The 13578-nt window shown below is 40.6% G+C and overlaps 1 protein-coding gene across 1 annotated transcript in view; it reads left to right on the top strand.

Moving 5' to 3' along the window:
• Tti1 (TELO2 interacting protein 1) overlaps nucleotides 1-6717 on the top strand; it is a 71598-nt gene extending 64881 nt beyond the window's left edge. Inside the window, exon 9 of the mRNA XM_087188974.1 lies at nucleotides 6547-6717. Coding sequence (XP_087045100.1) covers nucleotides 6547-6571 — 25 coding nt within the window. The 3' untranslated portion in view covers nucleotides 6572-6717. The remainder of the gene's footprint in view (nucleotides 1-6546) is intronic.
• Nucleotides 6718-13578: the final 6861 nt, after the last annotated feature.

The raw sequence follows: 13578 nt of genomic DNA, 5'->3' as shown, positions 1-13578 counted from the left end.
TAAAATTGCCAGCTAGCTCAGATCTAAGCATCTCATGAAATTTGGGGAAAGAGGAAAACAAGGCCTTCAAAACTTCCTTTGATAAAATAAGATGTAGTAAGTCCAGCCCTTGACCCAACTCTTAAAAGCTGTTAATGTCTGTTGGAGACAAATCTTTTATTCATAGACTCCTTTGCTGAGTAGGTGCCAGGAGCCAAGCCCTGTGCCAGGCATTGGGAACACAGCAGGCAACAGGACACTTGGAGTCTGTGCCCTCCTAGAGCCCTCATCGACATTCCTGGCACTTTGTCCTAAAGTGTTTTTATAGTCACCTCCAGTCAAAATGGCCTTGAGTTCATCCTTTAAAAATAACCTCTGCCCCTCAACCGGAACTCTCATCCTTTCCAGATGAGAATGCAAAATGGTGCTGCCACTTTGAAAACAGCTTGGAAGTTTCTGATGAAGTTAAACACACACTTACCATACCACCCAGCAATTCCACTTTTAGATATTTACCCAGAAGAAATAAAACATGTCTGGTTAAAGACTTCTATATGAATGTTCATAGCAGATTTATATAAAATGGCCCTGAACTGGAAACAATTCAAATGCCCATCAATAGAGAAATAGATAAACAATTTGTGACATATTCTTACAACAGAATAGTACTCAAAAAAGGAATGAACTGTGGATATATGCAGCAACATGGAGGAATCTCAAAATCACTATGCTCAGTGAAGGAGGCCAGACACAAAGGAATCCATCCTCCATGATTCCATTTATATGAACTTCTTGGAAATATAAACTAATCTGTCCAAGCAGATCAGTAGTTATCTGAGGCTGTGGCTGGAGAAAGGAATGAATTGCAAGGGGAACAAAGAAAGGTTTTGGAGATGAGGAAAATATTCTTTTATTGTAATGGTGGTTAAATTGATCAAAAATCACTGAATTATGAACTTAAATTGGTGATTTTTTTGCATGTAAATTATACTTCAACAAAACCAATGTTTAAAAAAAACAGTGTCTATGAACTAATGGAGGAAAAAAACCTCTGTTTTATATGTAATAATAGATAATTTTTATCTTTTAAATTCTAAACAAAAATACATAAATAAGATAAACATTCCTTTGGAATGAAAAGGAATAGAAACACAAAAATAAATGGATGATGTAACCCAAAGTCTACCAGGCTGCAAATCTGGAAGCAGGCAACAGTTACCAGGAATTCAAATCCTGTAAAGTAAATGAGGAATAAAAATAATAGGATGTCTAGCATTAGACTCATGGCTTGAAACCACATCTTAGATAACCAGAGGGAACAGGCACAGGTCTGACATCTGGGATTTGAGCAAAGCCGCCCTAACTCATTAACTGTACCTGTGACATCTCTGATATCACTAAAGACCAGGAATCCTGAACTTCCAAAGCCTGTTTTGAAACTGGGGTCCCAAGGGACTGGGTTTAGGCAAGTGCAGGGGGAAGAAAGGACAGAAATATTCCTCTTCAAATCAACTAGCAAACTCAAATTCTAAAGCACATGAAGAAAATGGATATCAAGAAAGACAGTCAAGGGCCAGGGGTTTAGCTCAGTGGTGCCTCCACCTGCCTCACAAGTGGAAAGTCCCAAGTTCGATTCCTGATAAAGAAAAAAAAAAACGAAAGAAAGACAGTCAAATTCAGCACTTAATAGATTAATTCACTTGTACTAAGTGCAAATAATAGGGCATTCTGGAAGTAACTTTAAAATAAATTTAAGATCTGAACAAAGATAGAAGGAATGACTTCTGGGCCGGGGATTTAGCTCAGTGGTGCAGCGCCTGCCCGGCAGGCGCGAGGCCCCAGGTTCAATTCCCGGTACCAAAAAAGAAAAGTGAAAAAAAACCAAAAACAAACAAACAAAAAAAGCCCCTAAAAAAAAAAAAACTTTTGGGGCCAGGGATCTAGCTCAGTGGTTCCGCCGCCTGCCTTGAATGCATAAGGTCCCGAGTTCAATCCCTGGTGCCATTAAGAAAAAAAAAAGAAGGAATGACTTCTATCTCATCAGGGAAGCTCTCGTATAAGAAAACAACCAAAAAGAAGGAATGACTTCTAAAAAGAGAAAAGTTATGAAACAATAAAGAAATGATTATTAATTTGAAAAAGAAATGATGAAAAATCCTAAAAATAAAACATATCATTAAAGTAAATAGAATAAACTCTAATAAGACACATATGAAGAGACAATTGGTGAATTGAAAGATTTTCCTGAGTAATTCACCCAGAAAGCCGAACAGTGAAACAGAAAATCTTAAAAATTAGTTAATTCATGGACAGGGGAATTAGCTCAGTGGCCCCGCACAAGCTCCAGAGTTCAATCCCTGGAACAAAAACAAAAACAAAAATTAGTTAATTAATGGTGAGGTGATTGCAAGATTCCACATGTATAATAAAAATTTTAGACAGAGCACAGGATATAATGCAGATTATATGCTGCTGTAGTTAAAAAATGATGGCTGAGATTATTTCAGAATCAAAAAGTCAATGCTCCGGGGTCAGGGATTTAGCTCAGTGGTTCTGCCACCTGCCCTGCAAGTGCAAGGAATTGAGTTTGATCCCCGGTGCCAACCACGTGCTAAAGAGTATGATGGAAAATGAATCTCAACCACAACATTGTAATAATAGAGTAGAATGTCAACAATGAAGAGATAAATCTCAAGAGTTACAAGAGAATAAATAGAAATTACCTACAAAAGAATGCCAGTTGAATTGACAGCAGTTTTCTCATTAGCAGCAATGGATGATATTCAGAGAGAAGTAATATCCTGATCATACAGAGAAGAAAAAATATCTATTACTCTATACAGAGCTAAGTTAACAATGAAGAAGGAGAGCAAATTACAGGCATTTATAGACTACATAAATTAAAGGAGTTTGCCACTCATATCTTCACTGAAAGAATTACTAAAGCATGTACTTCAGCAGAAGGAAAAATGAAAGGCAGAAAACATTAAGTACAAAAATTAGTCAAATGTATTGGTAAATCTGATGAATTTCTAGCTATTTGTTTGTTAATTTTTGTGTGTGTTATGCTAGGAATGGACCCCTGATCCTTGTACATATTAGGCAAACATTCTACCACTGAATTATATCCCCTGGCCTAAATATTTATTTTAATGATAAATAGTGGAAGTAAAACTCTAGACAGTAATGAAGAAGGTAAGGAGATGAGTGGCCAGTTCAACTGATAGTTATGCTGTGTTCAAAAGGTGGTCTTGTCAGAAGGAAAATGGAGATACTGAATAATCATGCTGTTGGGGAAATATATAAGTAAGTAACTCTATTAAAAATTTAAGTGAAACCACTAAAAGAAGTGTAATTTATAGCATCCACATCATAGGGGAGGTACAAGGTAGGAGCAGTAAAGAATATCCTTCAAAAATCAAGAAAGAAGAAAAAAATAAAGTAACCACATGTAGTCCTTCTTCCCCTGAGAATCTCCTGGTAATAAAACACATACATTATAAGATGGCAGAAAATAAGTGCAAATAAGTCAGTAATAACAATAAATGTAAATGGATCAGACTTACCTACTAAAGACAGAGACTTTGAGATGAAACTTTTCTTTAAAAAAAAAAAGAAAATCCAACTATGACCTCTGTATGAAACATACCCAAGATAATGACACAGAAATTGTTGAAAATGGACATAAAAAGATATCCCAGGAAAATACTACTTAAAAATAAACCTGGTCTAACAACGTAAACATCAGACAAAATAGAATATAATAACAAAAAGCACTGGTAGGGGTAAAAAGGGTCAAATATGATAAAAGCAAGAATTTCTCCAAGAAAATTGAAAAAAATCATGAATTTAAACCCTTCCCTGACATTTAGATGGAGTCCTTTTGCAGCTACACTTATTCAAGGATTGATTGTTCATTAAACCAAAACTTCATGCAGGCCTAAGTCCCTTAATATGGAAAGGATGAAGCATGAGGACAAAAGGATATTAAAAAATAAGGTTGCTTACTAAATTATTAACCATACAGCTATGGGCTAAATCAACATAACTGCAACTAGAACAATAAAGGCCCAGCACACTCTAAATCACTTGCAGCAGATTTGCATATTAAATTGGAACATTTATGTAGTTACAGCCTAGAAAATGGCCTTTATTAAAATGTGCCCACAGTTAACACTTTCAAATACTAAATGCAATTAAGCAAGCAGAGCCTCCTCTTGTTTGAGAACAGGGCTGAAGACAGCAAAAGAGCTAAGCTATAGATGGAGAAGTAATGGAAACTGAAGGAAACTGGGGCGCTTCACAATGATCACATGTGATGACCTTGTGGACAAGAAAGAGAAATGAGGTGGTTGAAGCACAATTAGGTAAATTTGTCTTGGGCCCCAAAGGCCAGCTGATTAATAGAGGCTGTTAAGCAGCAGTGCTCTTAATTGTGGAGTTCTATAACCCAGACTCAAATCCTGGGCCCCTCATTTATTTACCAACTGGATGACCTTGATTAGTTTTTTTTTCTTCTTCTTTATTTCTCTGGATGTCAGTTTCTCCAGAAAGAGATTATTGTCTATTTCAAGGGTAATTGTGAGGGCTAAATGCCGTAACACCCTCCCTAATTTGGCACATAGTAAACACTCAACAAGTGGTACTTCCCATTTATAGGCTAGGGAGAGGGTTCCAGAGCCACATATATGAAACAGGATTTAGAGTTTTGGTTGAGATAGAGTTCAATGTTATAAGAAAGTACTTTGTAATTTGGGATGCAGTATTAGATGAATGCTATCAATATTGAGGGAGGTGATAGTTGTGCTTTTCTTACTCTGAGTAGTGATTTCATTTTGGGGAACCATGTTTTCATAGGGCCCTTGACCCATGATTCTGAAACTGTAGTGTCCAAGGCCAGCACAATCAGCATCATGTAGGAATTTGTAAGAAGTGCAAATTAGTGGGCCCCACTCCAATCTTACTGAGTCAGAAAATCTGGGGTGGGGCCCAGGTGTTAGCATTTCAATAAGTTAATGTTAACAAACATTATCATGATTCTAGTGTGTGCTACAGTGTGAAAACCACTGCCCTAGGTAGACACACGTGTTAGGGTTGCATAGAACCATGCCTCTTAAGTCAAATTGAAGGATCTGAAGATGTCCAACCCTGAGAAAAGAAGATGTGACCAATCTCAATAATGGAAGAAGGAGCTGGCTTATTTCTCCGTATTACCCAATGATAGCTAGGACAAAATAAGGGAAACGTGATGGGACAAAGACAGCATGGTGAGTGTACTAGAAACACCCGAGCCACCAAATGCAGAAGGTGCTGAAAGACTGAAGAAAGAAGTAGACAAATCCAGGGCCTCAATCTATTAGTGACTTAGGAATAGAAGCATGTTTTAGGTGTCAATAAGACAGGGGGATCCCATACCCCACAATAGGAGGAAAGAGTTTATGTGCTCAGCTGGTGGGCTTTGGCCAACTAGAGTGTACCTGGGCTTTCTCTAAACTATCATTATCTTAAGACCTACAGTAGTCTGGGCATTAGTGGGCAGCACAAAACACTATCTTAGTGACTTGTTTGTCCTATGGGGTTTGGAATGCCTATCCAGTTAACCTGAGACAAAATAGCAGCTATAACCAAGATAGCTGTAGTTAGGTCAAGCTGGAGCCCTACAGTGGATTTGAGAAGGTGCTCTCAGCTGCAAGTAGGAGATGACTGACCCAGTGCCCTTGACTGTAAGGGATTTCTTGATCAATGGCAGGAGTCCAGTTGTAGAGTGGTTCTATGTCTGGCTAAGCCACTAGCTCATCTGTATCCTCAAAGTCCCAGGCTTTTACCATCGGTCATCTCTGCCTCTCATATGGGTTAACAGCTTCCTCATGGATGCCCGGTGGTTGGAGAAATCCCCAGCCTCACATGCTCAGATACCAAAAAATAGAGAAAGCTTAGACATGACTTCCTTGTGTCTCCTTTTAAGAGTCAAAAAACTTTCCCAGGAGGGAGCCTCCCTTCCTCTAGCAGATGTTTCCTCACATCTGATTGGCCATGACAGGTTACATGACACCTCCTAAGCCAGTCCTTAGTAAGGACAACGGAATTGTCAGGATTGGCTTAGGCAAGGTTTTCTTAGCCTCTTGGGCACCATGGACCCCTTTGGCAGTCTGGCAAAGCTATGGATGCCTTCTCAGAATTATTTTTAACTACATCAAATTAAATGAGAGAACTACGAATAAAACCAATTATATTGAAATACAATTTTCAAAATACTTTTAATGTATGACAAAAGAATAAATGTATTTTTGTTAGTGCAATAAATAAAATCTAACAGCTGGTCTAATAACACCCATAACTCCAAAGCGGTGATGAGTAAAAACGATGTTCTGAGGTACAACTCTTTTAGGATACAAAGATATTTGTGAGTTTTATTGATGAGAAAGTCACAGGCACTGTTAATATACTGTAGTTTTTCTTTACATCCAGAAGAGAAAGAAATACTAAGTTTCAGTGAAAAGTTCATGAAAATAAAGACAAAGTTTTTCTCCCCATTCAAGTTTGTAAAACTCATGTCTTCCTCTACAGAGTCTTGGACTTGGACTGCATGTGAAGAGCCTCTGGCATGGACTAATCAAGAGTCACACGCTGAGACAGGCAAGCTTTTTAGACAAGTGGTCTGAAAGGAGTGTGGAAACCTGAACTAAATCAGGACTAAATCAAGAAGAAAAAAAAAAAGAAGTCGGATTAGGGGATGGTGGGAGAGCCTGGAGGGAGTAGCAGGCAGGCCCAGCCCCAGGCTCTGGGGTCTGCCTGAGCAGGGTCACGAGGGCTTTTTCCTTCAGAGGAGAAGATGTTGTCAAGGGGACTCAGACACCAGATGGCGCACATACTAGTATTCCTGCCAACCTTGGCATGCTCCCATTTCCCCCATTTTATTTACTCTTGTTTCCTGATTGGTTTTCTTTAAACATTTAGATGTGTTTCAAGGTATAGATGCAATACTTTTCCTTTACAAATAGCCTACTAGGCTACATCTCTCCTATCACATGTCTCAGAAATGACCTCAGCTCTCAGCTGGGTACAGTATATCCATTTTTCCAGACACTTTACTATGCACGAGGGACATCCCAACAATTCACAGATCTTAACCTGCAGTTGAGCTTGTTGGCTATGCAGATTTCCAGGCCCTGTCCAGTCCCCAGCCCATGGTGATAAATGTGAGCAGCCTCACTGTGCCCAATGCTGAGTTCACAGTGTTCCCATAAATTCTCTTAGTTACTTTCTCATCGCTAGGACTCAATACCTGTCACCTACAAGTTAAAGGAGGAGAGATTTATTTTGGCTTAACAGTTTGTAGAGGTTGCAGTTCATAGTCGGTTGGCTCCAAGGCAGGGCAGCATGGCAGAGAGACATGGCAGAGAAGAAACAGCTCATGGCATGACAGCCAGAAGCAGAGAGACATCAAGGAAGAAGGGAAGGAGATAGACCCAACCAGGCTTCACCTCCCAACATCACTTTTAGCTATAAACTCATCCACTGGAAAGTATCACTCCTCCAAGATGCAATTACCTCCCCAAATCCCCACCTATGAGCACATGTGGCTTTGGTGGGGGACATCCAGATAGACACTGTAACATTCTCCAAGGAAATTTTGAAGTTCAGGCAGAGGAGGTGGATCTAATGCCATATGCCTCAGAGGTGGCAGAGCTGAGATTTGAACTCATGTCTGTCAGACCCCAAAGCCCATGCAATAGATATATCTGTTTGCTTTTAGAGCTATACCGAAAGATGATTAAGAAAGGCACTTAGCAGCACTCCAGAATTTGTTTTTTTCCTTTTTGGTGGGGGTTAGGTTGGGGCAGGTGTGTGGACATGTTCCTGGGACCTGGATGGTGCCAACTTGACAGATCATTCACGCCAAAGTGTCTGGGAGCCTCACCAGCAAGCTTTGAGTCTCCTAAAAAAAATCACAGGAGACGGTGGACATATATTCAAAAGCCAGTACTGGGAACAACGGAAACATTTATGTTAAAGTTAAAAACAAGACAAAACATCTTCTAGCAGTTCTGTCATTTAATATTGCCATGGAGATAATACCCAATACAATTAGACAAGAGAAAGGAATATAGAGATTAGAAAGAAATGAGAAAGATAACCCTGCTTGCAGATATCATTTACTTGGCTTGGTTGTGGTTGGAGAGAATCAATTGAAAAACTATTACAAGCAATAAAAATTCAACAAAGTGGGTAGATATGCAAGGTAAAATACAGAAACTGGGTTGGGGGTATAACTCAGTGGTAGGGTATACACTTAGCATGCATGAGGCCCTGGAGTCAATCCCTAGTACCAAAAAAGTAAAACAAAATATAGAAATAACCAGCCCTCATATTTATACAAACACCATTAGAATATATAACAAAAGAAAAAACTTTATTATCATAACAATGACAAGAAATTAACTCAATGAGAAGTAGGCAAAGCCTATAAGAAAACTTTCTTCCTTTCTTCCTTCCTTCCTTTCTTTCTTTCTTTCTCTCTCCCTTTCTTTCCTTCCTTCCTTCCTTCCTTCCTTCCTTCCTTCCTTCTTTCTTTCTTTCTTTCTTTCTTTCTTTCTTTCTTTCTTTCGGTGGGATCTGCCTAGGCTGGTCTCAGGAACTCAAGGAATCATGCCACATCAGCCTCCCAAGTTACTAACACTGCAAGCACATGCTACTGTGCCTGGCTTGAAAGAAAACTTGTAAATGTTTTCTCATCCCTCCATATCCTATTGTAAAAAAAAGTTTTAATACATAAAAGTTGAAATAACTGTACAGAGAATACTCATATACCTGCCATCCTGATTCTACAGTTGTCTTTTTTTATATTTCCCACATATTATCTATCTCAATCCACATATCTATGCATATTTACATCCTTCTGTTCATCCAGACATCCATCTTATTCCTAAAGTGTTCCTTAGAGATGCACACACAAAAAAATCTTAAAGTGAGAGAGCATACCAGGGAAGGGAATGTTGAGACATACAAAGACATCACCATAAATATGTAAGTTCTTGCTGTGTCAATTTACAAATTTAATATAATCCCAACTTGAATAACCATTGAATTTTTTAAGTACAGAAGATGATTCTAGTTCACATAAAAAATCAAAGAAGTATCCAGGCAAGGTCTGATCTTAGCCAAAAGGTTGAGAAGCAATTCCAGGCAATGTCTGAAAACAAAATTTGTACATAGAGGAGGGATAGAGAGCTTTAGGAGATAATAAAATGTGTTATAAAACTATAATACTTAGGGTCAGGGATTTAGCTCAGTGGTTCTGCACCTGTCTTGTAAGCACAAGGTCCTGAGTTCGATCGCCAGTACCACAAACAAACAAACAAACTATAATACTTAAAATGGTGTGGTACTGACCCATGAATGGAATGAAGTGGAAAGAAAAGAAGATTAAGAAGAAGCTCACATATATGAATTTGTAGTGTAATAATGGTGGGATTTCAAGTCAGTGAGGAAAAATATAAATGATGTTGAGATGGCAATAAGAAAATTAAAAATCTAGAAAAAAATAAATTGGAACCTTATGACATAATTTATTTAAATTCTTGAAGGATCAAACTTACATTTATATAAATGAACAATTACTTTGAAATGATAAAAGATTAATAGACATAAACTGCTTAACAATAAAAAAAACTTCACTTGGCAAAAAAAAATGACAATCAAAGTAAAATAAAAGAAGAAAAATGTTTGAAATTTATCTCATAGAGTTGTTATAAATCAGTAAATGACAACCAACAAGCTATAGAAAAATAAGCATAAACCAGATGAGATGGCACATGCCTGTAATCCCAGCACTAGGGAGGTGGAGGCAGGAGGATTCCCATGAGTTCTAAACCAGCTTAGACTACATAGTGAGTTTAAGACCAGCCTGGATTACAGGGCAGGACCCTTCAAGAAAGGAAGGAAGGAAGGAAGGAAGGAAGAGAAAAGAAAGAGAGAGAGAGAGAAAAGGAAGGAAGGAAGGAAGGAAGAAAGAAAAAGAAAGAGAAAACTATGTAAAGATTCCAAACTGTCCATTCCCAGAGAGTACAAATGAAATAAGCAGAGATTTCACCTTACCCAATAGATTTCCCAAGACCAATATGCAATTGCCTGTGATCAGTGTATTTGCTTCCGGGTTGTAGAGGTAAGGATGTGAGAAGGTGCACATTCTCACACAGAGCTGTAGGCATGCAAAGCACTCCCCTTCAATGGGAAGTAATTTACCTGGATTAAAAATACACAAATTCTTTTTTTTTTCAGTACCAGGGATCGAACTCAGGACTTTGGGCTTGCAAGGCATGCATGATGCCACTAACCTAAATCCCCAGCAAAAATGCATAAATTCTTTGAACCAACAATTCTAACTTCTAGATATTTATCTTACAAACACATTTGTATATACATGCCCAGATTTATAATCTAGGAAATTCACTGCAATGTTGTTTATAAAAGCACACAGTTGGAAACAACCTAAATGTTCATCACTTAGGGACTGGCTAAATAAATCCTGATTTATCTATGTGGAATATTCTACAGCCACTAAAAAAAAACCTGAGTGGAAACCTCACTGAGATATACTGTTAACCTAAATATAGATGGTGGCCCATGGGAGTCAAAAGGCCGAGGGGGAATCTAGACATCTGAATTTATAACAAGCACCCCCTGCCCTAAATTGGGTTTTGGTGTTTTTTTGTTGTCTCTTTGGTTTTGGTTTTGTTTTTTCAGTGGAGCCCACTATGTTACTCAGGCTGGCCTTGAATTCCTGGACTCAAGGAATCCTCCTGCCTCAGCCCCCTGCAGAGCCAAGACTATAGACTCCCACCACCAAGTTCCCTCCAACCAGCTCCCACCCACAGGCTCCCCAAGTTGTTCTTATGCTGGACATAAAAGGAAAAGTGGCCTGCAGCTATGCAGGGGGCAACTGCATACCTTCCGTGGGAGCTTCCCTCCCCCACCTCATGCTTCTCTGCTGCCACTCCACCCCCCTTTACCACCAGCTGTGCCAGGCACAACTTGGTTCTGGCTTTCATGTACCAACTACAGAAATATTAATAGGAGTCAGAATTTCCCAGGCGCCTGGTTCTCACATGTGGGTGCTATGTTTAGGAGCGTCCTGTTTATTAAAAAGCTTTATTGAGATATAATTTATATACCATAAAACTCACCCAATTAAAATACATATTCAGTGGTTTTTAATATGTTCACACAGGCCAGGCATGGTGGCGCACGCCTGTAATCCCGGCACTTGGGAGGCTGAGGCAGGAGGATCACCATGAATTCGAGGCCAGCCTGGACTACATAGTGAGTTCAAGGCCAGCCTGAACAGGTTACATAGCAAAACCCTGACTGAAAACAAACAAACAAACAAAAGTATGTTTCCACAGTTTTGCAACCATTATCACACAATCAATTTTTGAACATTTATATCACCTCCAAAGGAAACTGTACCCATTTCTCTTCTCCCTAAGTCCTAGGCAATCACCAATCTGGTTTTTGTCCACAGATGCCTGTTTGGGCACTTCATAGAAATAGAATCATAGGCTATGTGGGCTTTTGTGTCTGGCCGCTTTCACTTACCACCGTATCTTCAAGGTTCATCTATAGTGTTGCATGTATCAGAACACTGTTCCTTTTTATTGCCAAATAATATTCCACTGTCCAGACCAACCACACTTCATTTAACCATTCATCAGTTGATTGACACTTGGGTTGCTTCCACCTTGGAGCTATTATGAATAGTGCAGCCATAAATATTCACTCCCAAGTTGTGTGCAGACATGTTTTTGGTTCTCTTGGGCATATACTCAGGAGTGGAATTACTGAATCATGTGCGGCTCTACTTAGCATTCCAGGGAAGTGCCTGTCTGCTTCCCAAAGCACCTGCACCACTTTGCAGTCGCCCCCGCAGCAGGGTCTCCACTTACTCGCCGGGACTTACCTCTCCTTTTCATTCGAGCCCTCCAAGAGTGTGTGAAGTGACATCTTGCTGGGGTTTGGATTTGGTTTCCCTGGGAGCATCCCCATTACACAGAAAAGGGAAGCAAGGCCGGAGGTAAAGAGAGGAGGCTGTCGGAGGCCATGCCGCAAGGATGGGCAGGGGCAAGACTCTGACCCGGGCACTTTTGTCTGCCCCATCTGCCTTCCCAGTGGGACAAAGAAAATCCCTCCAAATCCTTCTATAGAAGAGAGAAGATGGAGAGGAGACACAGACCTCGGGTGGCTCAGATGAGATCCCATGCAAGCCCAGAATTTCCCTTTCACTGGCTCAGGAGCTGGTGCTCAGGACGGTGAGCACTCGTTATCACTTTAGCATGAGCTGGGTCCTCCCAGGCTTTCCCAGACGAACCTGGGCCACCCATGGCCCACCTTGCACTTGGACATTCCTGAGGGACCATATCTATTGAATAAAGGCTCCCACTGGCCTGAGAGGACCATGGTCAGACCAGGCAACCCTGCAGTACCTGAAGTCTGCAACAGGTCTGGGCCCTGCCTGCTTCACAGCCTGGCTTATTTGCATCTCCATTCAGCTATTCATCCATCCTCCACTCACCCTTCTCTGACCTCGGTCTCCTCATCTGAAAACTGAGGGTGCAATGCCGGCCCTGAGGCCGCTGGGGTGATGCCTGCCCTGGGACCCAGGGCCATGGGAACCATCGTTGCATCTGGTCCCAGTCCCTGAACAGAGATGCTTGCTATTGGCTTCTGCAGGTGCACAGAGGAGGGACTGGCTGGCTCCAGCAGTCTCAGCAGGACCTTGGCAGGTGGGATTCTCAGCTGGGATGAGGCAAGTACATCCAGAGCCCTAGCATGGGGGGAAGAGGCACAGGGGGTCTAATTCTGCCAGAACAAGAAAAACAGGCTTTGGGCCCAGGGGAGGTCTGAGTTCAATAGCTGTGTGACCTTGGCAAACTACTCAGCCTCCCTGAGCCTGTTTCCTAGGGGAACAGGAGACACTAAAGCAACTGTACCTCTGCCCTGGAAACCACCCCTAGAAGATCATGTTCATGTGCACCAGAGCCAGGGATGAGGGTGCTCACAGCAGTGCTACAGGTAAGAGCACCCAGGGACAATGCACCCCACATCCCTGCCAACAGCAGAGTGGCTAAATTGATGAGCTGTGAGAAAGTCATATAGTGGAATATCGTACAGGAGTAAAAGTGAAATTATAGAGACATGTAACAGCATGGGTGACTCCCATAAGTATTATGTTGCATGAAAAATAGTCTAGCTGGGTGTGGTGGAACACACCTGTAATCCCAGCACTCTGAAAGGCTGAGGTAGGAGGATCACAAGTTTGAGCCCAGCCTGGGCAATTTAATGAGACTCTGTCTCAAAATAAAAAATAAAAAAGGGCTTAGGGATGTAGTTCAATGTAAAGGCCCTAGATTCAATCCCCAGTACGGGAGGGCAGGAGGGAGAGGGAGAAAAGAAAAAGTCTAATTCTATGCATAAATGGTTCAAAAAAGACAAAACTCAAAACTTTGGTGAAAGTAATATACACGTAAGTACTGAGACTATAAGAAGGATATCAAGGATGGGATTGTCTTAAAAGTCAGTACTGTAGTCACCTCCAAGAGG

The sequence above is a fragment of the Heterocephalus glaber genome, unplaced genomic scaffold, assembly GCF_053883595.1.
Source record: "Heterocephalus glaber isolate CG9 unplaced genomic scaffold, H.glaber_assembly_v1.0 deba00001532, whole genome shotgun sequence".
Lineage (NCBI taxonomy): Eukaryota > Metazoa > Chordata > Mammalia > Rodentia > Bathyergidae > Heterocephalus > Heterocephalus glaber.
Note: the sequence above shows the minus strand (reverse complement) of the source record. Positions and strands in the feature narration are given on the sequence as shown.